The sequence below is a fragment of the Chiloscyllium plagiosum genome, chromosome 18 (genome assembly GCF_004010195.1).
Source record: "Chiloscyllium plagiosum isolate BGI_BamShark_2017 chromosome 18, ASM401019v2, whole genome shotgun sequence".
Classification (NCBI taxonomy): Eukaryota; Metazoa; Chordata; class Chondrichthyes; order Orectolobiformes; family Hemiscylliidae; genus Chiloscyllium; species Chiloscyllium plagiosum.
This window is the reverse complement of record NC_057727.1, coordinates 63,356,481-63,379,446: the sequence shown is the minus strand read 5'-3', so window position 1 is coordinate 63,379,446 and position 22,966 is coordinate 63,356,481. Positions and strand designations below refer to the sequence as shown.

At 46.8% G+C, this 22,966-nt stretch overlaps 1 protein-coding gene across 2 annotated transcripts in view; it reads left to right on the top strand.

Moving 5' to 3' along the window:
* Positions 1-22,966, top strand: part of LOC122559137 (cadherin-related family member 4-like) — an 82,745-nt gene that overhangs the window by 11,353 nt on the left and 48,426 nt on the right. Inside the window, exons 4-5 of one of the 2 annotated variants that reach the window (XM_043708479.1) lie at positions 7-95; positions 12,020-12,130. The exons of the other annotated variant lie outside the window; for it this stretch is intronic. Coding sequence (XP_043564414.1) covers positions 7-95; positions 12,020-12,130 — 200 coding nt within the window. The remainder of the gene's footprint in view (positions 1-6; positions 96-12,019; positions 12,131-22,966) is intronic. 2 annotated transcript variants of the gene reach the window in all.

Here is a 22,966-nt window from a genome sequence, read left to right as displayed (position 1 = left end):
ACATAGGAGTCACAGTGCGTGTAGAAGAAACAGCAACACCACTTTCCCAAATCTACACCATCGTGTCAGCACCATCACCTGCAACTGATTTTATAGTAAGTGCATTATTTTATACTCTCTAAGGTTACAGGGTGACTGCATTAGCTCTATAAACCTGTTGGACTATAACCTGTTGTTGTGTGATTTTTAACTTTTCTCCAGAGAGGATTAAGCTGTTGAGCAGGCCGAGGGAGTGAATTCCTGGATCCTGTTGTTTTTCTCTTGCAACTGGACCCTTTTATCCAGCCGCTCCCCACCATCCCAACCCCGTCGACCCTCCCCTTCATGTTTGTAAAGCCCATCAAAAGGTTGGGTTTCAGACACGCTTTACAGTGATTGTCAGCCATTGTTCACAGCTCAATTGTTCATTTACGCTCGCACAGTGAATCTGGCCCAATGCAATGTCAGATCAGCAACATCCAAAAGACTTGATTTCACAAGCAATGCAAGCAGCAATCCCATCTACTACTGAGAATATCTTGCTTTCACAGTGACATTGGTTCATGATTCCTGGTTTCACTTCCAAGCTTATTAGTAGCAAGAGTAAACATTCCAGTAAATGAGCACCAACCAATTTGCTTGCAATAATTGCTATTCTAATCCATACAGTGGACTTAACAGAAAAAAAATACGCTTTGCATTGAGTGATAAATGTTTCTCAATTAATTAAAAATAACCATGTTTACAGATACCAATCATGAATAGGAGAGGAACCTACTGCAGAAGCTGAAATAAGATCTGGAAATGCTCAGCCCAGACTTGGCAACCGCTGTAGAGAGAGAAGCCAAGGTCAACAGTCTGGGTTCACAACCTTCACTATTCCCAGTGCAGGATCACTGGCATCTGTTTTCTCTCTGCACAAATGCTGTGTCAGATGTGCTGAACACTTCTCACACCTTTCATTTCCAATGAAGCAAAAAAAAAACACCTTTTGCCATGCCTCCAAAAAAACCAGTCAGGCTTCCCGTGAGCCTTCCAGCAACAAACACAGCAGCAGTTCTCTGAGTTCTGGTTTGTGAGAACATTAAACATGAATGTCACTGAGGACTTCATTAATAACTTGCCGGGCAAAACAAAAGTCAAAGCAATAAGTTGATCATTCTGAAAAAAATGAGTAATTCCAAAAAATGTTCCATTACAGAGTGCAGCAGAGCCAACCGACCAATTTTGTTTGTTATTTTGTTTAAGAAACAGAGTTAGAGAAATACAGGCTATAGTGATTGTAATAAGGGAAGCCAGGTGGACCTCATAGAATATAAGATCCCTGATTAGGGACTGTAAATCTGTTCCAATCAGGGAACGTTGGCTGACAGACAAAGAATAGGAGTTTCAGACATCCTGCTCACTTGAGAGCTGGCTCTGAGAGAGTTGGATCAGTATCAAGGACTCTCCACATGTATCTAACAGGTGACTTGGAGGTGGGATACTGGCCTGTGTGGAGTTGCGTCAGTGGCAATGAGAGAAAAAGAAATACGTTCCTGAAAAATGCACTCACAACAGTCAACTTTGAGTTGGGTTAAACATTTCTGGCATCATGCTGTTATTTGGAAAGCATAACCTGTTTGCTTCTGCCATCAAAGTCTGGGACCAGTATGTGGAAAGAATGTGTTTATTTTTCTGTGCAAATTACATTGGGGCAGATGAAAAGCAATGAGTTATTCTCCTGACAGTGTGTGGGCCAGCAGCTTTTCTGGCTATTAGGAGGCTAATGTTCTCTGAGGCACCAGGTACTAAAACCTTTCAAGAGTTGACAGATTTACTTAAGAAATATTACAACCCCAAGCTTCCTCTAATTCTGAGGAACTATTGTTATTACTCAGCAGTTCAAGAACCAGGGGTATACATGTCAGAATTTTTGACAAGGTTAAGGCGATTGCCAGAGGCATATGATTTTGGTTTAACTCCTAATGAGATGCCGAGAGACCATTTGGTATGTGGGATTAATGATGTGTTCATGTAAAAGTACCTACTAGCTGAAGTCCAACTGGACTCCAATCAGGCACCACTACTGGCTTTGGCATCAGAGAATGCGGCAAGTGGAGCATATGAGTTATGCTCATGTGGTTTGCCAATGGAAGTGGACACTCTCACCGGGCCGACTGCGGTTGGTGTACACTACTTGAGAGAAGCAATTGCAAAGCTTCACTCAGGACATACCCTGAACAGAGGGACTCGAGGCCATCCCACAGCAAAACCCCAAAACAAAGTCAAGTCTCAACCAAATGGTTAACATTTGCTTCAGGATCCAGGCCGACGAGCCATTGTAGTTGCTGTCTGTATGCAGACTCAAGACAACAAAAGAGTCCCACTAGGCCAGAATTCAGTAAGAGAACTCACAGTGCACACCCTAGAAAGCCCACCTCCAACTGGTTTGGAACAGTTAAATTGCTTAGCAACGTACAAGTCAGAATCAATGAAAATAAACATATGGTTAAATGATCACTCGGTTGGTACTGGCTTGGCTGTATCAATGATTGCAGAACCAGTCTTTAACACAATTTGCTCTGGACTCCAAACCTTAGGTTTGCGAAAGACCTCAGCTAGCCTGAGGACCGATTTACAAATTAAGGGTACGACTTCAGTTCCCGTCTCATGAGAGAAGCTGCTGGTTCAGTTCCCACTGCTTATAGTAAAAGACTTGGACCCAAGCCTGATGGGATGAAATTGGTTGAGAAAGGTTCACCTTGATTATCCCAACATTTCTCAATGAGAAAATGGCTGCCTGAATGAAGTCTTAATTAAATACCTAGACGTTTTTCAGGAAGGTTGAGGGACCATCAAAGGAGACAAGGCCACCTTTTGCACGTTGACCGGGAAGTAACTCCATGATTCTGTAAGGTCTGCCCAGTGCCATTTGCCTTATGTGCAAAAGTAGAAACTGAAATCAGGAAGCTGAAAAGTGGTGGAATCTTTAAACCAGTCCAGTTTGCAGAATGGGCAGCACTGATCATACCAATTGTGAAGCCTGATGGGTCAGATCCCCTTTGTGAGTATTTCAAGCAAATGGTAAACTGCTTTCTGCAACTAGATAAACACCCAATCCCTCACATAGAAGACTTTTACACAAAACTGGCAGGGGAGCTATCATTCGCAAAGCTGCAACATCAGCGATGTGTACTTGTAACTGCTGTTAGATGAGGATTCCCAGAAGTATGCTACAATTAATATCCATAAGGTACCAATACACAAGACCGTTTGGGGTATCATCAGCCTGTGCCATTTTTTACTGGACAATGGAGAACATTTTACAAGGGCTATCCCTGGATAGTGTTCGAAAAACAGGAAAGACCAATAAAAATCACTTAGAGAACTTGGACATCGTCCTTAGACATTTGTCCAAGGCAGGCATACGCCTTAGAAGGGAAAAGTGCACGTTCCAAGTACCCCGAGTGACTTACTTGGCTATAGAATTGACAAGACCGATCACACTGTTGGAAGACCAAGCGAGGAAGATCAAAGATGCCCCGGTTCCAAGTCAGTACCAGAGCAGAGAGCTTTTCTTGGGTTAGTGAATTATTACAGAAAATTCATATATAAACTGGCCTCCATCCTTACACCCGTATATCTGCTATTCAAAAACGCTTAGCCTTGGAATTGGTCTCAGAGCCAATATGTAGCCTTTAGGGAAGTGAAGAAGCAACTATCTTTGTCCAAAATTTTGGCACATTACGATCCCAAGCAAGATGTGGCGCTGATGTGCAATGCCTCACCATCTGGTACGGATGTAGTGTTGGCTCACAGATAACCAAATGGAGAAGAACACCAAATACTTTGTAATTCCTGGACTTTGGCTGATGCTGAGCGCAAATACACCCAGAGAGAGAAGGAAAGTTTGGCGGTCATCTTTGGTGTGAGAAAGTTCCGCCAACACCTTTATGGACATCAACTTGTAATAGTAACTGAACACAAACCCCTGCTAGGACAACTCAGAGAGGACAAAACAGTGCCATCATTGCTTCAGGTCGAATTCAGTGGTGGGCTCTCATTCTAAGTGCAAATAATTACAAGTTGGAACACTGTCCAGTTGGTACCACCACTGGAAGAGTCTGTTCTGGCTTTCTGGACACACTTCCAGTCACTGCATACAATATCAGACTGTGGACGCAAAAAGATCGGGTCCTGGCAAAACTAAAACAGCTGGTAGTAATGGAGGAAAACAAAAGGCCATTGCAACCAGAATTGAAACCTTTCTAGACATGGTGAGATCAGATCACCAAAGAGGGTAGCATTTTATTGTGGGGAGCAAGAGCGATTGTCCCAAGCAAAGGACACTGCCAGATACGGACTGAACTCCACTAGGGCCATCCAAGAGTGTCCAGAATGAAGATGTTGGTGTGAAGTTATATTGTGATAACTAAGATTGGATGCTGCATTTGGGGGCAGTACCCAGAGTGCCAAAAATAAAAATTACCACCAGACGCTCCCCCCCAGTTGTGGGAATAGCCGGGTAAACCCTGGACTCAGTTACAAGTCGACGACACCGGCCTTTCATGGGCCCAACGTTCTTAGTCATTGTGGATGCCCACTCAAAGTGGTCAGATGTGCATAGAGTTTATTTGTCAAACACAGGGATGAGGATAGAAAAGCTGCAAGCATCTTTTGCAACAGAGCCTAGAACATTGAGAGCAGTACAGGCCCTTCGGCATTTGATGTTGCACCGACCTGTGAAACTAATCTGAAGCCCATCTAACCTACACGATTCCATTTTCATCCATACGTCTATCCAATGACCATTTAAATGCCCTCAAAGTTGGCAAGTCTAGTACTGTTGCAAGCAGGGCATTCCACACCCTTTCTCCTACTCTGAGTAAAGAAACTACCTCTGACATCTGACCTATATCTATCACCCCTCAATTTAAAGCTATGCCCCTTCATGCTAGCCATCACCATCCGAGGAAAAATGCTCTGACTGTCTACCCTATCTAACCCTCTGATTATCTTATATGTCTCAAGTAAGTCACCTCTCAACCTTCTTCTCTCTAACAAAAACAGCGTCAAGTCCCTCAGCCTTTCCTCGTAAGACCTTCCCTCCATACCAGGCAACATCCTAATACATCTCCTCTGAACCCTTTCCAAAGCCTCCACATCCTTCCTATAATGCAGTGACCAGAACTGCACTGAATACTCCAAGTGCGGCCGCTCCAGAGTTTTGTACAGCTGCAGCATGACCTCATGGTTCTGAAATTCAATCCCTCTACCAATAAAAGCTAACACAGGGTATGCCTTCTTAATAACTCTATCAACTTGGGTGGCAACTTTCAGGGATCTATGTACATGGACACCGAGATCACTCTGTTCATCTACTCTACCAAGAATCTTACCATTAGCCCAGTACTCTGCATTCCTGTTGCTCCCTCCAAAGTGAATCACCTCACAGTTTTCCACATTAAACTCCATTTGCCACCTCTCAGCCCAGTTCTACAGCTTATCTATGTCCCCCTGTAACCTACAAGATCCTTCTGTACTGTTGACAACTCTACTGACCTTAGTGTTATCCTCAAATTTACTATCCCATCCTTCTACGCCCTCACCCAGGTCGTTGATAAAGATGACAAACAGCAGTGGACCCAAAGCAGATTCTTGCAGTACATCACTAGTAACTGAACTCCAGGATGAACGTCTCCCATCAACCACCACCCTCTTTCTTCTTTCAGCTAGCCAATTTCTAATCCAAACCACTAAATCACCCTCAATCCCATGCCTCTGTACTTTGTGCAATAGCTTACCGTGGAGAACTTTATCAAATGCCTTACTGAAATCCATATACACCACATCAACTGCTTTACCTTAATCTACATGTTTGGTCACCTTCTCAAAAGAACTCAATAAAGTTTGTGAGGCACGACCTACCCTTCACAGAACCATGTTGACTATCCCTAATCAACTTATTCCTTTCTAGATGATTATAAATCCTATCTCTTATAACCTTTTCCAACACTTTACCCACAACCGAAGTAAGGCTCACTAGTCTGTAATTACGAGGGTCGCCTCTACACCCCTTCTTGAACAAGGGAACATCTTTGCTATCTCCAGTCATCTGGCACTATTCCTGTAGACAATGACGACATAAAGATCAAATCCAAAGGCTCTGCAATCTCCTCCCTGGCTTCCCAGAGAATCCTAGGATAAATTTCATCTGGCTCAGGGGACTGATATATTTTCACACTGTCCAGAGTTGCTAACACCTCCTCCTTGTGAACCTCAATCCCGTCTAGTCTAGTAGCCTGTATCTCAGTATTCTCCTTGACAACATTGTCATTTTCCAGTGTGAATATTCATTTAGTATTTCCCTTAGCTCCTCGGACTCCACGCACAACTTCCCACTCCTGTCCTTGATTGGCCCTAATCTTACTCTCATCATTCTTTTAGAAGAGTACAGGCCCTTCGGCCCTCGATGTTGCACCGATCCAAACCCACCTAACCTACACTAGCCCACTATCCTCCATATGCCTATCCAATGCCCGCTTAAATGCCCATAATGAGGGAGAGTCCACCACTGCTACTGGCAGGGCATTCCATGAACTCACGACTCGCTGAGTAAAGAACCTACCCCTAACATCTGTCCTATACCTGCCCCCCCCCCCTTAATTTAAAGCTATGCCCCCTTGTAATAGCTGACTCCATACGTCCATACTCCATTTTATTCCTGATATACCGATAGAAAACTTTAGGGTTTTCCTTGATCCTATCCGCCAACGACTTCTCATGTCCCCTCCTGGCTCTTCTTAAATCTTTCGTTTGGTCTTTCCTGGCTAACTCGTAACTCTCAAGTGTCCTAACTGAGCCTTCATGTCTCATCCTACCATAAGCCTTCTTCTTCGTCTTGACAAGAGATTCGACTTCTTTAGTAAACCACGGCTCCCCCGCTTGACCACTTCCTCCCTGCCTGACAGGTACATACTCATCAAAGACACGCAGGAGCTGTTCCTTAAATAAGCTCCACATTTCAATTGTGCCCATCCCCTGTAGTTTCCTTTCCCATCCTATGCATCCTAAATCTTGCCTAATCGCTTCGTAATTGCCTTTCCCCCAGCTCTCACTCTTGCCCTGCAGTATATATCTATCCCTTTCCATTGCTAAATTAAACATAACCAAATCGTGGTCACTATCACCAAAGTGCTCACCCACTTTCAAATCTAACACCTGGCCAGATTTATTACCCAGTACCAAATCTAACATGGCCTCACCCCTTGTTGGCCTGTCTACACACGTGTCAGGAAACCCTCCTGCTCACATCGGACAAAAACTAACCCATATAAAAAACTCAAACTATCATATTTCCTGTCAATATTTGGAAAGTTAAAGTACTCCATAACAACTACCCTGTCACTCTCGTTCCTATCAAGAATTATCTTTGCTATCCTTTCATCTACATCTCTAGAACTATTCAGAGGCCTATAGAAAATTCCCAACAGGGTGACCTCTCCTTTCCTATTTCTAACCTCAGCCCATAGTACCTCAGTACACGAGCACTCAAATGTCCTTTCTGCCACTGTAATACTGTCCTTGACTAACAATGCCACCATCCCCGCCCAACATTTACCATCCTGTCTGTTCACACTAGAACATCTCAACCCCAGAACCTGCAACAACCATTCCTGTCCCTCCTCTAGCCATGTCTCTGAAATAGCCACAACATCAAAATCCCAGGTACCAACCCATGCTGCAAGTTCACCCACCTTATTCCGGATGCTCCTGGCATTGAAGTAGACACACTTCAAGCCTTCTTCTAACTTGCTGGTGCCCTCTTGCAACCTTGAAATCTTATTTTGGTCCTCACTACTCTCAACCTCCTGTATACTCGCACTACAGTTTGGGTTCCCATCCCCCTGCTGAATTAGTTTAAACACACCTGGAGAGCATTAGCAAAATTTCCCCCCAGCATATTGGTACCTCTCTGGTTCAGGTGTGGACCATCCTGTTTGTAGAGGTCCCACCTACCCCAGAATTAGCCCCAGTTATCCAGGTATCCAAAACCCTCCCTCTTGCACAATGCCTGTAGCCACGTCTTCAATTCCTCTCTCTCCCTATTCCTTGCCTTACTAGCACGTGGTACGGGTAACAAACCAGAGATAACAACTCTGCTTGTTGTAGCTCTAAGCTTTCACCTTAGCTCCCTAAATTTCTGCCTTATATCCCCATCCCTTTTCCTACCTATGCTGTTGGCACCTATGTTGACCACGACTTGGAGCTGCTCCCCCCTCCCCTTCAAGGATCCCGAAAACATGATCAGAGACATCATGAGCCATGGCACCTGGGAGACAATACATCAACCGTGAGTCACTCTCATTCCCACAGAACCTCCTACCTGTCCCCCTAACAATGGAGTCCCCAATGACGAATGCTCTGCTCCTCTGCCCTTTCCCTTCTGAGCAACAGGGACAGACTTTGTGCCAGAGACCTGTACCCCATGGCTTACCCCAGGTAAGTCGTCCCCCCCAACACAGTATACTTTCTATTAAGGGGAACGGCCACAAGGGATCCCTGCACTGCCTGCCGGTTCCCTTTCCAGATTCCCGGAAGTGTTGGCCATGGACAACAGGCCATCATTTACCAGCAAGGAATTTGAGATTTCCTACAGTGGAACGGCATTTAGTGTATAAGGACAGATCCATACCATTCGTCGTCCAATCATTCTGGCAGAAACAGCAGTCCAAAATCTGAAGGCAGGCTTAAAGAATTAGCCTACAGCTTCACTTGGTACCAAACTGTCCTGGTTCCTATGCCCTCATGCAACTACAGGGACAGAGTTGCTAATGGGGAGAAGACTCCGCACCAGGTTAAATCTGATCTTCCCGGACCTGGAGGTGGGAGTGAAATGGCATCAGGAATGTCAATACCAAACACAAGACTCCTCTACACGAGAAAGACAATTTACTTTAGTGGGCGAAGTTTAATGTTGAAACTACGAACGTGGCCCCGCATGGATAAGAGTCATGGTTGATAAGAGCCCAGGTCCTGTGGCACACAAAGTTTGGGTAGGTGAGGCAGTTCTGAACAAGGATATGGCCACATGAAACCTGCAAACCCAGAAAAAGGGCAGGGGCAAAACATACCCGGCCACTCAAAACAGCCAGAAAGCCTGTTGCATCCCATAGGTTCTCCCCCTGTGTCTAACAGCAAAGAGACCCCAGAGTCTGAGATAGACATCATGGATCTTGCAGCCTCGCTGCCTTTTTTGCTAAAGAGGATGAATTTGTTCGAGATGGTCCTGGCAGAAGAGGAGGGTTATAGTCCCATACACGCTACCCGTATCTGAGGCTGAATTGGAGGAACTGGACCCAGTATGAAAATGCCCCAGGAGAGGGTACAAGAGAAAGAACAGGCCTACTTCCCTGGACTTTGAGGGGGACAGGTATAGTAATTGGAATGAATTCGGCTAGGTGGATCTCATAGAATATGCATTTCCTAATTCGGGCTGTTAATCTAGTCCAATCTGGTTGACAGAATCAGGAATGTCAGAGGTTTTGTTCATTCTGAGAGCTGGCTCTGAGGATGCCAGACCAGTGTTAAGTGCTATGCACGTGTAAATAAAGAGTGACTTGGCAAGGGGATAACAGCCTCTGTGGAGTTATTTCACAGACCAGATCCCAACTCCTAGTCACCGGGGTAGGGGATTGGAATTGGCGCTAAACCAGGAGTCGGCCCAAAAACACCGACCCGCAAACCACCCAGACCCATTCCCCTACGCCTAACACTATGGGCAATTTAGCATGGCCAATTCACCCAACCTGCACATTTTTGGACTGTGGGAGGAAACCGGAGCACCCGGAGGAAACCCACGCATACGCGGGGAGAATGTGCAAACTCCATACAGTCAGTCGCCTGAGGCGGGAATTGAACCCAGGTCTCTGGCACTGTGAGGCAGCAGTGCTAATCACTGTGCCACTGTTTAATTATCACTAACCTTACATTCTGAATCTCTATAGAATTCATACAAAAGTGTGTGGTTTTTCAGCTTGGATATTTGATCAGTGCAGCAAGGAGGGGGATGAGGGAATGCACGTGTGTGTCCCTGCTCTGAGCAGCCCTTATCTGGTGAGTGTATGCTTGGCTCACGTCCAGTGTCGGGGTACTTACTCACACTCACACTCACTCTTACTCATTTGCTCTTTCTCTCACTTGTTCTCTCTCTCTTACATTTGCAATCTCATTCACTCTCTCACACTCACTCACTCTCAGTAACTGTGCTGAATGTTATGTGATATTTATAAGTTTGGATTTCAAAATAGTGGCATAAGATGTTGTTTTGTTTTGTGTACGGATTTTGATTACAAAAGGAAGAGTCATAGAGGCCTGATAGAACAGTCACCTAATCCAATATATTGTCAGAGAGCAGGGGATCGTGTAGTGTCAATGGAATAAGATGTTCATACTATAGAGTTTATGTTAAGTAGAGGAAACATGAAAGGTCATTATTTTGTTTTCACTTCAAAACAATCAATTGTTGACTTTAGTTTAGCAAACCCAGAGATTCAAAGCTTTTAGGGGAGTTCAGAGAAGAGCTGACTCGAGTCAGAAGCAACCATAGACTCTCTCTCACAGAAAAAAGCTTTTCAGAGCAGTTCAGGGAGTAAGTTACCTCAGCAGCAGTTTAATTTATGCAGATTTCATTCAAATTTGATTAACATTCTGCAGGTTGTTAGAAGGTGAGAAAATTTAAGCTCTCAGCTTTGTGAGTATTCACACAAGAAGACATCACGGTTCACTGAAAAGAGACTGAAGAAAAATCAGTTAAATAGACCTTAAATATTTGATATGGAGGAGTACTTTCTCTCAATTTGAATTTCTGTAAATTTATGGTGTTAGGAAATAGGTTGAAAACTTTGTTTTATTGGGTGTTATAAGATTTTTCTAAACTGCATTCGACACTTAGGTAGCTTTTATGTATTTCTTTTATCTTTTGTGTAATAAGTTTTTGCTGTGTTGTAAAAGAAACTCTGCTACCTTGTGTGACCATGTTTCAGTGACTGAGTGTAACGATAAAGAGCATTTTTTACAAAGATGATCAGTCAAACCAGATTATATTCTGGGAACAGATGGATATTCTTATAAATAGACAGATACATTGGTAGTGTGGTGAAGTCTATTGCAGTGATTAGATTCTCAAGATGGCTTTGAATGTTGCATTCCAAGCAAATAAAATGTGAATAATTATAAATATTTTTAAAAGGCAAATAGAAATCTCACGATAAGCGTAGTAGAATTATTAGCGCTATGAAACTAATAATTCAAAAAAAGGGATTGAAATAAAGACACACTTGTCAGATGGCGGTGCTGAACTATGAAGTCAGAATTCTCTTTTCCTATTGAGAATGTCACCACCACCACCTTGCTCTTGGTCAGAGCTCAGTGGCAGCACTCTGACCTCCTAGTCAGAAACCTAGAGAGGACTGTCATGTCCTTCTCCAATTGTTTCGTGAGATCTTTTACCTTCAGCTGACAGGAGCACAACCAAAAGGCAGCATCTCTGACAGTGGAGCACTCCCTCAGTGCTGGAACTGCAGGTCAGCTGAGAAATAGTGTTTGCGCCTCTGGACAAGAGCTAGATTGGCCTGACCAAATGACAGTGCTGTGAGAGTGAACAATGTAGAGGTGTGTAGATATGAGTTTTTAACAACTTATTCATGGAATGAGGACATCGCTAGCCAGACCAACGTTTATTACTCATCCCTAATTGTCGAGAGGGCACTTAAGAGTCAAGCAAATTGCTGTGGGTTTGGAGTCATATATTTGCCAGACCAAACAAGAATAGCAGCTTCCTTACCGAAAGGATATTAATGAACCTGATGGGTTTTTCTGACAATTGACAATAAATTCATCGTGATCATTAGACACTTAATTCCATATTTTTCTTTATTGAATTGAAACTCTAAAGAAATGTATGTTGTGGTTGAAACGAACTATCTGGAATTAAATGTTTTGAGTTGTGGACAAACAGGTGAATTAATTTGCGAATTGATCTCCATCTTTATTGCAGTACACAATCATTGACACGGTCCCTGCGTCTGCGAGAGATGAATTCAGTGTAGATCCAATGGGCAGCATTACTGTCCCACTCCGGGGATTCGGTCGCCAGGCTGAAGAGAGGGTGAGGATCGCATGGCATAGAACGCAGTCTTGAGCTCAAAATCCTGATGAATACATGGCCGAGCAGAAAAACAGCTCCCAGAACAGTCAGAACCCCATATGTCACTGAGCTCCTTAAAGAAGGCTGTGGGGGATTTATTCTTCAGAGTTTTCAAGCACACCAAATGGTTGAACAGGAAAATTAGAGAGAGATTATTACAGCCCCGAGAGACAAACGGGGACTACGCATAGACTGTTAGTGAGTGGTTCTCTCTGATCCCAGCTCCAACACAGTGAGACCCTCTCTCTGAACCCAACTCTAACACAGTGAGACCCTCTCTCTGATCCCAGTTCTAACACAGTGAGACCCTCTCTCTGATCCCAGCTCCAACACAGTGAGACACTCTCTCTGATCCCAGTTCTAACACAGTGAGACCCTCTCTCTGATCCCAGTTCTAACACAGTGAGACCCTCTCTCTGATCCCAGCTCCAACACAGTGAGACACTCTCTCTGATCCCAGTTCTAACACAGTGAGACCCTCTCTCTGATCCCAGTTCTGACACAGTGAGACCCTCTCTCTGATCCCAGTTCTAACACAGTGAGACCCTCTCTCTGATCCCAGCTCCAACACAGTGAGACACTCTCTCTGATCCCAGTTCTAACACAGTGAGACCCTCTCTCTAATCCCAGTTCTAACACAGTGAGACCCTCTCTCTGATCCCAGCTCTAACACAGTGAGACTGTCTCTCTGATCCCAGCTCTAACACAGTGAGATCCTCTCTCTGATACCACCTACAACACAGTAAGACCATCTCTCTGATCCCATCCCTAACACAGTGACACCCTCTCTCTAATCCAACCTCTAACACAGTGAGACCCTCTCTCTGATACCAGTCCTAACACAGTGAGACACTCTCTCTGATCTCAGCTCTAACACAGTGAGACACTCTGTCTGATCCCAGCTCTAACACAGTGAGACTTTCTCTCTGATTCCAGTTCTAACACAGTGAGACACTGTCTCTTTGATCCCAGCTCTAACACAGTGAGACACTCTCTCTGATCCCAGCTCTAACACAGTGAGAGCCTCTCTCTAATCCAACCTCTAATAAAGTGAGACCCTCTCTCTGATACCAGCTCGAACAAAGTGAGACCTTCTCTCTGATGCCAGCTCCAACACAATGGGATGTTTAGTCTGATCCCAGTCCTAACACAGTGAGACACTCTCTCTGATCCCAGCTCCAACACATTGAGACACTCTCTCTGATCCCAACTCTAACACAGTGAGACACTTTCTCTGATCTCAGCACTAACACAGTGAGACACTCTCTCTGATCCCAACTCTAACACAGTGAGACCCACTCTCTGAGCCCAGCTCCATTACAGTGAGAGACTCACTCTGATCCCAGCTCTAACACAGTGAGACACTCTCTTTGATCCCGGTTTTAACACAGTGTGACCCTCTCTCTGAACCAAGCTCTAACACAGTGAGACACTCTCGCTGATCCCAATTCTAACACAGTCAGACCTCTCTGATCCCAGCTCTAACACAGTGAGACCCTCTCTCTGATCCCAGCTGTAACACAGTGAGACACTCTATCTGATCCCAGCTCTAACACAGAGAGACACTCTCGCTGATCCCAATTCTAACACAGTCAGACCTCTCTGATCCCAGCTCTAACACAGAGACACCCTCTCTCTGATCCCAGCGCGAACACTGTGAGACACTCTCTCTGATCCCAGCTCTATCACAGTGAGACCCTCTCTCTGATCCCAGCTCTAACACAGAAACACCATCTCTCTGATCTCAACTCTACCACAGCGAGACCCTCCCTCTGATCCCAGCTCGAACACAGTGACAGCCTTTCTCAGATCCCAGCTCTAACACAGTGAGACACTCTCTCAGATCCCAGCTCTAACACAGTGACACACTCTCTCAGATCCCAGCTCTAACACAGTGAGACACTCTCTCTGATCCCAGCTTGAACAAAGTGAGACCCTCTCTCTGATCCTGGCTCCAACACAATGAGATCCTCTGTCTGATTCCAGTTCTAACACAGTGAGACACTCTCTCTGATCCTAGCTCTAACACTCTGAGACTGTCTCTCTGATCGCAGCTCCAACACAGTGAGACACTCTCTCTGATCCCGGTTTTAACACAGTGTGACCCTCTCTCTGATCCCAGCTCTAACACAGTGAGACACTCTCGCTGATCCCAATTCTAACACAGTCAGACCTCTCTGATCCCAGCTCTAACACAGTGAGACCCTCTCTCTGATCCCAGCTGTAACACAGTGACACACTCTATCTGATCCCAGCTCTAACACAGAGAGACACTCTCTCTGATCCCAGCTCCAACACAGTGACACCCTCTCTCTGATCCCAGCGCGAACACTGTGAGACACTCTATCTGATCCCAGCTCCATCACAGTGAGACCCACTCTCTGATCCCAGCTCTAACACAGTGAGATCAACTTTCTGATCCCAGCTCTAACACAATGAGACACTCTCTCTGATCCCACCTCCAACACAGAAATACCATCTCTCTGATCCCATCTCTACCACAGTGAGACCCTCCCTCTGATCCTAGCTCGAACACAGTGACACCCTCTCTCAGATCCCAGCTCTAACACAGTGAGACCCTCTCTCTGATCCCAGCTCGAACAAAGTGAGACCCTCTCTCTGGTCCTGGCTCCAACATGATGAGATCCTCTGTCTGATTCCAGTTCTAACACAGTGAGACCCTCTCTCTGATCCCAGCTCTAACACAGTGAGACGTTCTCGCTGATCCCAGCTCTAACACAGTGAGACCGTCTCTCTGATCACAGCTCTAACACAGTGAGACTCTCTGTTCCCAGCTCTAACACAATGAGACCGTCTCTCTGATCACAGCTCCAAACCAGTGAGACAGTCTCTCTGATCCCAGCTCTAACACAGTGACACACTCTCTCTGATCCCGGTTTTAACAGAGTGAGACCCTCTCTGTGATCCCAGCTCTAACACAGTGACACACTCTCTCTGATCCCGGTTTTAACAGAGTGAGACCCTCTCTCTGATCCCAGCTGTAACACAGTGAGACACTCTATTTGATCCCAGCTCTAACACAGAGAGACACTCTCTCTGATCCCAGTTTTAACACAGTGAGACCCTCTCTCTGATCCCAACTCCAAAACAGTGACACCCTCTCTCTGATCCCAGCGCGAACACTGTGAGACACTCTCTCTGATCCCAGCTCTATCACAGTGTGACCCTCTCTCTGATCCCAGCTCTAACACAGTGAGACCCTCTCTCTGATCCCACCTCCAACACAGAAATACCATCTCTCTGATCCCATCTCTACCACAGTGAGACCCTCCCTCTGATCCCAGCTCGAACACAGTGACACCCTCTCTCAGATCCCAGCTCTAACACAGTGAGACCCTCTCTCTGATCGCAGCTCGAACAAAGTGAGACCCTCTCTCTGATCCTGGCTCCAACATGATGAGATCCTCTGTCTGATTCCAGTTCTAACACAGTGAGACCGTCTCTCTGATCGCAGCTCCAAACCAGTGAGACACTCTCTCTGATCCCAGCTCTAACACAGTGACACACTCTCTCTGATCCCAGTTTTAACACAGTGAGACCCTCTCTGTGATCCCAGCTCTAACACAGTGAGACACTTTCGCTGATCCCGGTTTTAACACAGTGAGACCCTCTCTCTGATCCCAGCTCTAACACAGTGCGACACTGTCTCTGAGCCCAGCTCCATTACAGTGAGACACTCTCTCTGATCCCAGCTCTAACACAGTGAGACATTCTCACTGATTCCAGCTATAACACAGTGAGACACTTACTCTGATCCCAGCTCCAACACAGTGTGACACTCTCTCTGATCCCACTTCTAACACCGTGAGACCCTCTCTCTGATCCTGGCTCCAACACAATGTGATCCTCTGTCTGATCCCAGCTCTAACACAGTGAGACCGTCTCTCTGATCCCAGCTCCAACACAGTTAGACTCTCTTTCTGATCCGAGTTCTAACACAGTGAGACACTCTCTCTGATCACAGCTGCAACATGATGAGACCCTCTCTCTAATCCAACCTTGAACAAAGTGAGACACTCTCTCTGATCCCAGCTCTAACACAGTGAGACCCTCTCTCTGATCCCAGCTCCAACACAGTGAGGTCTTCTCTCTGATCCCAGCTCTAACACAGTGAGACCCTCTGATCACAGCTCGAACATAGTGAGACACTCTCTCCGACCCCAGTTTTAACACAGTGAGACCCTATCTCTGATCCCAACTCTAACACAGTGAGACCCGCTCTCTGAGCCCAGCTCCATTACAGTGAGACACTCACTCTGATCCCAGCTCTAACACAGTAAGACACTCTGTCGGATCCCAGTTCTAACACAGTGAGACACTCTCTCTGATCCCACTTCTAACAAAGTGAGACCCTCTCTCTGTTCGCAGCTCTACCACAGGGAGATTCTCTCTCTGATCCCAGCTCTAAGACAGAGAGACCCTCTCTCTGAGCCCAGCTCCATTACAGTGAGACGCTCTCTCTGAACCCAGCTCTAACACAGCGAGACCGTCTCTCTGATCCCAGCTCTAACACAGTGAGATACTCTATCTGATCCCAGCTCTAACACAGTGAGACACTCTCTCTGAGCCCAGCTCCAACACAGTGACACCCTCTGTCTGATCCCAGTTCTAACACAGTGAGACACTCTCTCTGATCCCACTTCTATCACAGTGAGACCTTCTCTCTGATCCCAGCTCCAACACAATGACACACTCTCTGATCCCAGTTTTAACAAAGTGAGATCCTCTCTCTGATCCCAGCTCCAACACAGTGACACCCTCTGTCTGATCCCAGTTCTAACACAGTGAGACACTCTCTCTGATCCCACTTCTATCACAGTGGGACCCTCTCTCTGATCCCAGCTCCAACACAGTAAGACCTTCTCTCTGATCACAGCTCTAACACAGTGTCACACTCTCTCTGATCCCAGTTTTAACACAGTGAGACCCTCTCTCTGATCCCAGCTCTAACACAATGAGACACTCCCTCTGATCCCAATTCTAACACAGTCAGACCCTCTCTCTGATCCCAGCTCCACTACAGTGAGACACTCTCTCTTATCCCAGTTCCAACACGGTGAGACACTCTCTCTGATCCCAGCTCTAACACAGTGAGACCGTCTCTCTGAACTCAGCTCCAACACAGTGACACCCTCTCTCTGATCCCAGCACTACCACAAGAGGACTCTCTCTCTGATCCCAGCTCGAAGTCAGTGAGACGCACTCTCTGATCCCAGCTCTAACACAATGAGACCCTCCCTCTGATCTCAGCTCCAACACAGTGACACCCTCTCTCTGATCCTGGCTCCAACACAATCAGATCCTCTGTCTGACTCCAGCTCGAACACAGTGTGACCCTCTCTCTGATCCTGGCTCCAACACAATGAGATCCTCTGTCTGATCCCAGCTCTAACACAGTGAGACCGTCTCTCTGATCGCAGCTCCAACACAGTGAGACACTCTATCTGATCCCATTCCAACACAATGGCACACTCTCTCTGATCCCAGTTTTAACACAGTGAGACCCTCTCTCTGATCCCAGCTCTAACACAGTGAGACACTCTCGCTGATCCCAATTCTAACACAGTCAGACCTCTCTCTGATCCCATCTCCATTACAGTGAGACAAACTCTCTGATCCCAGTTCTATTACAGTAAGACACTCTCACTGATCCCAGCTCTAACACAGTGAGACACTCTCTCTGATCCCAGCTCCAACACAGTGACACCCTCTGTCTGATCCCAGTTCTAACACAGTGAGACCCTCTCTTTGATCGCAGCTCCAACACAGTGAGACCCTCTGATCACAGCTCGAACATAGTGAGACACTCTGTCTGATCTCAGTTTTAACACAGTGAGACACTCGCTCTGATCCCAACTCTAACACAGTGAGACCCGCTCTTTGAGCCCAGCTCCATTACAGTGAGACACTCACTCTGATCCCAGCTCTAACACAGTAAGACACTCTGTCGGATCCCAGTTCTAACACAGTGAGACACTCTCTCTGATCCCACTTCTAACAAAGTGAGACCCTCTCTCTGTTCGCAGCTCTACCACAGGGAGATCCTCTCTGATCCCAGCTCTAAGACAGAGAGACCCTCTCTCTGATCCCAACTCTAACACTGTGAGACCCGCCCTCTGAGCCCAGCTCCATTACAGTGAAACATTCTTTCTGATCCCAGCTGTAACACAGTGAGACCCTCTCTCTGAGCCCAGCTCCATTACAGTGAGACGCTCTCTCTGATCCCAGCTCTAACACAGTGAGACCGTCTCTCTGATCCCAGCTCTAACACAGTGAGATACTCTATCTGATCCCAGCTCTAACACAGTGAAACACTCTCTCTGATCCCAGCTCCAACACAGTGACACCCTGTGTCTGATCCCAGTTCTAACACAGTGAGACACTCTCTCTGATCCCACTTCTATCACAGTGAGACCCTCTCTCTGATCCCAGCTCCAACACAGTGACACACTCTCTCTGACCCCAGCTCCATTACATTGAGACACTCTCTCTGATCCCAGCTCCAACACAGTGACACACTCTCTCTGATCCCAGCTCTAACACCGTGAGACCCTCTCTCTGATCCCAGCTCCAACACAGTGAGACACTCTCTCTGATCTCAGTTTTAACACAGTGAGACACTCTCTCTGATCCCAGCTCGAACACAATGACACACTCTCTGATCCCAATTTTAACACAGTGAGATCCTCTCTCTGATCCCAGCTCCAACACAGTGACACCCTCTGTCTGATCCCAGTTCTAACACAGTGAGACACTCCCTCTGATCCCAATTCTAACAAAGTCAGAGCCTCTCTCTGATCCCAGCTCCACTACAGTTAGACACTCTCTCTTATCCCAGTTCCCACATGGTGAGACACTCTCTCTGATCCCAGCTCTAACACAGTGAGACCGTCTCTCTGATCTCAGCTCCAACACAGTGACACCCTCTCTCTGATCCCAGCACTACCACAAGAAGACACTCTCTCTGATCCCAGCTCGAAGTCAATGAGACCCACTCTCTGATCCCACCTCCAACACAGAAACACCATCTCTCTGATCCCAACTCTACAACAGTGAGACCCTCCCTCTGATCCCAGCTCGAACAATGTGGGACCCTCTCTCTGATCCTGGCTCCAACACAATCAGATCCTCTGTCTGACTCCAGCTCTAACACAGTGTGACCCTCTCTCTGATCCTGGCTCCAACACAATGAGATCCTCTGTCTGATCCCAGCTCTAACACAGTGAGACCGTCTCTCTGATCGCAGCTCCAACACAGTGAGACACTGTCTCTGATCCCATTTTAACACAGTGAGACCCTCTCTCTGATCCCAGCTCTAACACAGTGAGACACTCTCGCTGATCCCAATTCTAACACAGTCAGACTCTCTCTGATCCCAGCTCCATTACAGTGAGACACACTCTCTGATCCCAGTTCTAACACAGTAAGACACTCTCACTGATCCCAGCTCTAACACACTGAGACACTCTCTCGATCCCAGCTCCAACACAGTGACACCCTCTGTCTGATCCCAGTTCTAACACAGTAAGACACTCTCTCTGATCCCAGCTCGAAGACAGAGAGACCCTCTCTCTGATCCCAACTCTAGCACTGTGAGACCCGCTCTCTGAGCCCAGCTCCATTACAGTGAAACACTCTTTCTGATCCCAGCTCTAACACAGTGAGACACTCTTTCTGATCCCAGCTCTAACACAGTGAGACACTCTCTCTGATCCCAGCTCTAACACAGAGTGACACTCTCTCTGAGCCCAGCTCCAACACAGTGACACACTCTGTCTGATCCCAGTTCTAACACAGTGAGACACTCTCTCTGATCCCACTTCTAGCAAAGTGAGACCCTCTCTCTGATCGCAGCTCTAACACAGTGAGACACTCTGATCCCAGCTCTAACACAGTGAGACACGCTCGCTGATCCCGGTTTTAACACAGTGAGATCCTCTCTCTGATCCCAGCTCTCACACAGTGAGACACTCTCGCTGATCCCAATTCTAACACAGTCAGACCCTCTCTCTGATCCCAGCTCCACTACAGTGAGACACTCTCTCTGATCCCAGCTCCATAACAGTGAGACACTCTCTCTTATCCCAGTTCCAACACGGTGAGACACTCTGTCTGATCCCACTTCTATCACAGAGAGACACTCTCTCTGATCCTAGCTCCAACACAGTGAGTCACTCTACCTGATCCCAGCTCTAACACAGTGAGACACTTTCTCCGATCCCACCTCCAACACAGAAACACCATCTCTCTGTTCCCAACTCTACCACAGTGACACCCTCCCTCTGATCCCAGCTCTAACACAGTAAGACCCTCCCTCTGATCCCAACTCGAACAAAGTGAGACCCTCTCTCTGATTCTGGCTCTAACACAATGTGATCCTCTGTCTGATCCCAGTTTTAACACAGTGAGACCCTCTCTCTGATTCCAGTTTTAACACAGTGAGACCCTCTCTCTGATCCCAGCTCTAACATATTGAGACACTCTCGCTGATCCCAATTCTAACACAGTGAGACCTCTCTCTGATCCCAGCTCTAACACAGAGAGAAACTCTCTCTGAACCCAGCTCCATTACAGTGAGACACTCTCTCTGAACCCAGCTCTAACACAGTGAGAGACTCTCTCTGATCCCAGCTCTAACACAGTGACACACTCTGTCGGATCCCACTACTAACACAGTGACACACTCTGTCGGATCCCACTTCTAGCAAAGTGAGACCCTCTCTCTGATCGCAGCTCTAACACAGTGAGACACTCTCGCTGATCCCAATTCTAACACAGTCAGACCTCTCTCTGATCCCAGCTCCATTACAATGAGACACTCTCTGATCCCAGCTCTAACACAGTGACACACTCTGTCTGATCCCAGTTCGAACACAGTGAGACACTCTGTCGGATCCCACTTCTAACAAAGTGAGACCCTCTCTCTGATCGCAGCTCTAACACAGTGAGACCCGTTCTCTGAGCCCAGCTCCATTACAGTGAGAGACTCACTCTGATCCCAGCTCTAACACAGTGAGACTTTCTCTCTGATCCCAGCACTAACACAGTGAGACCCTCTCTCCGATCCCAGTTTTAACACAGTGAGACCCTCTCTCTGATCTCAGCTCTAACACATTGAGACACTCTCGCTGATCCCAATTCTAACACAGTCAGACCTCTCTCTGATCCCAGCTCCATTACAGTGAGACACTCTCTCTGATCCCAGTTCTAACACAGTAAGTCACTCTATCTGAACCCAGCTCTAACAGTGAGACCGTCTCTCTGATCCCAGCACTAACACAGTGAGACACTCTCTCTGATCCCACTTCTAGCAAAGTGAGACCCTCTCTCTGATCGCAGCTCTAACACAGTGAGACACTCTCGCTGATCCCAATTCTAACACAGTCAGACCTCTCTCTGATCCCAGCTCCATTACAGTGAGACACTCTCTGATCCCAGCTCTAACACAGTGACACACTCTGTCGGATCCCAGTTCTAACACAGTGAGACACTCTCTCTGATCCCACTTCGAACAAAGTGAGACCCTCTCTCTGATCCCAACTCTAACACAGTGAGACCCGTTCTCTGATCCCAGCTCCATTACAGTGAGAGACTCACTCTGATCCCAGCTCTAACACAGTGAGACACTCTCGCTGATCCCAGCACTAACACAGTGAGACTCTCTCTCTCTGATCCCAGCTCCAACACAGTGAGAATCTCTTGCTGATCCCAGCTCGAACTCAGTGACACACTCTCTCTGATCCCAGCTCCAACACAGTGAGATCCTCTGTCTGATACCAGTTCGAACACAGTGAGACACTCTCTCTGATCCCAACTCTAACACAGTGAGACCCGCTCTCTGATCCCATCGCCATCACAGTAAGATCTTCTCTCTGATCCCAACTCTAACACAGTGAGACCCACTCTCTGATCCCATCGCCATCACAGTAAGATCTTCTCTCTGATCCGAGTTCTAACACAGTGAGACACTCTCTCTGATCACAGCTGCAACACGATGAGACCCTCTGTCTAATCCAACCTCGAACAAAGTGAGACACTCTCTCTGATCCAAGCTCTAACACAGTGAGACCGTCTCTCTGATCCCAGCTCCAACACAGTGAGACCCTCTGATCACAGCTCGAACATAGTGAGACACTCTCTCCGATCCCAGTTTTAACACAGTGAGACCCTCTCTCTGATCCCAACTCTAACACAGTGAGACCCGCTCTCTGAGCCCAGCTCCATTACACTGAGACACTCACTCTGATCCCAGCTCTAACACAGTAAGACACTCTCTCTGAGCCCAGCTCCATTACAGTGAGACACTCTCTGTGATCCCAGCTCTAACACAGAGTGACACTCTCTCTGATCCCAGCTCCAATACAGTGAGACCCACTCTCTGATCCCAACTCTAACACAGTGAGACCCTCTCTCTGAGCCCAGCTCCATTACTGTGAGACACTCTCTCTGATCCCAGCTCTCTTTGATCACAGCTCCAAAACAGTGAGACCCTCTGATCACAGCTCGAACGTAGTGAGACACTCTCTCCGATCCCAGTTTTAACACAGTGAGACCCTCTCTCTGATCCCAACTCGAATAAAGTGAGACCCTCTCTCTGATTCTGGCTCCAACACAATGTGATCCTCTGTCTGATCCCAGCTCTAACACAGTGAGACACTCTCTCTGATCCCAGTTTTAACACAGTGAGACCCTCTCTCTGAGCACAGCTCCATTACAGTGAGACACTCTCTCTGATCCCAGTTTTAACACAGAGTGACACTCTCTCTGATCCCAGCT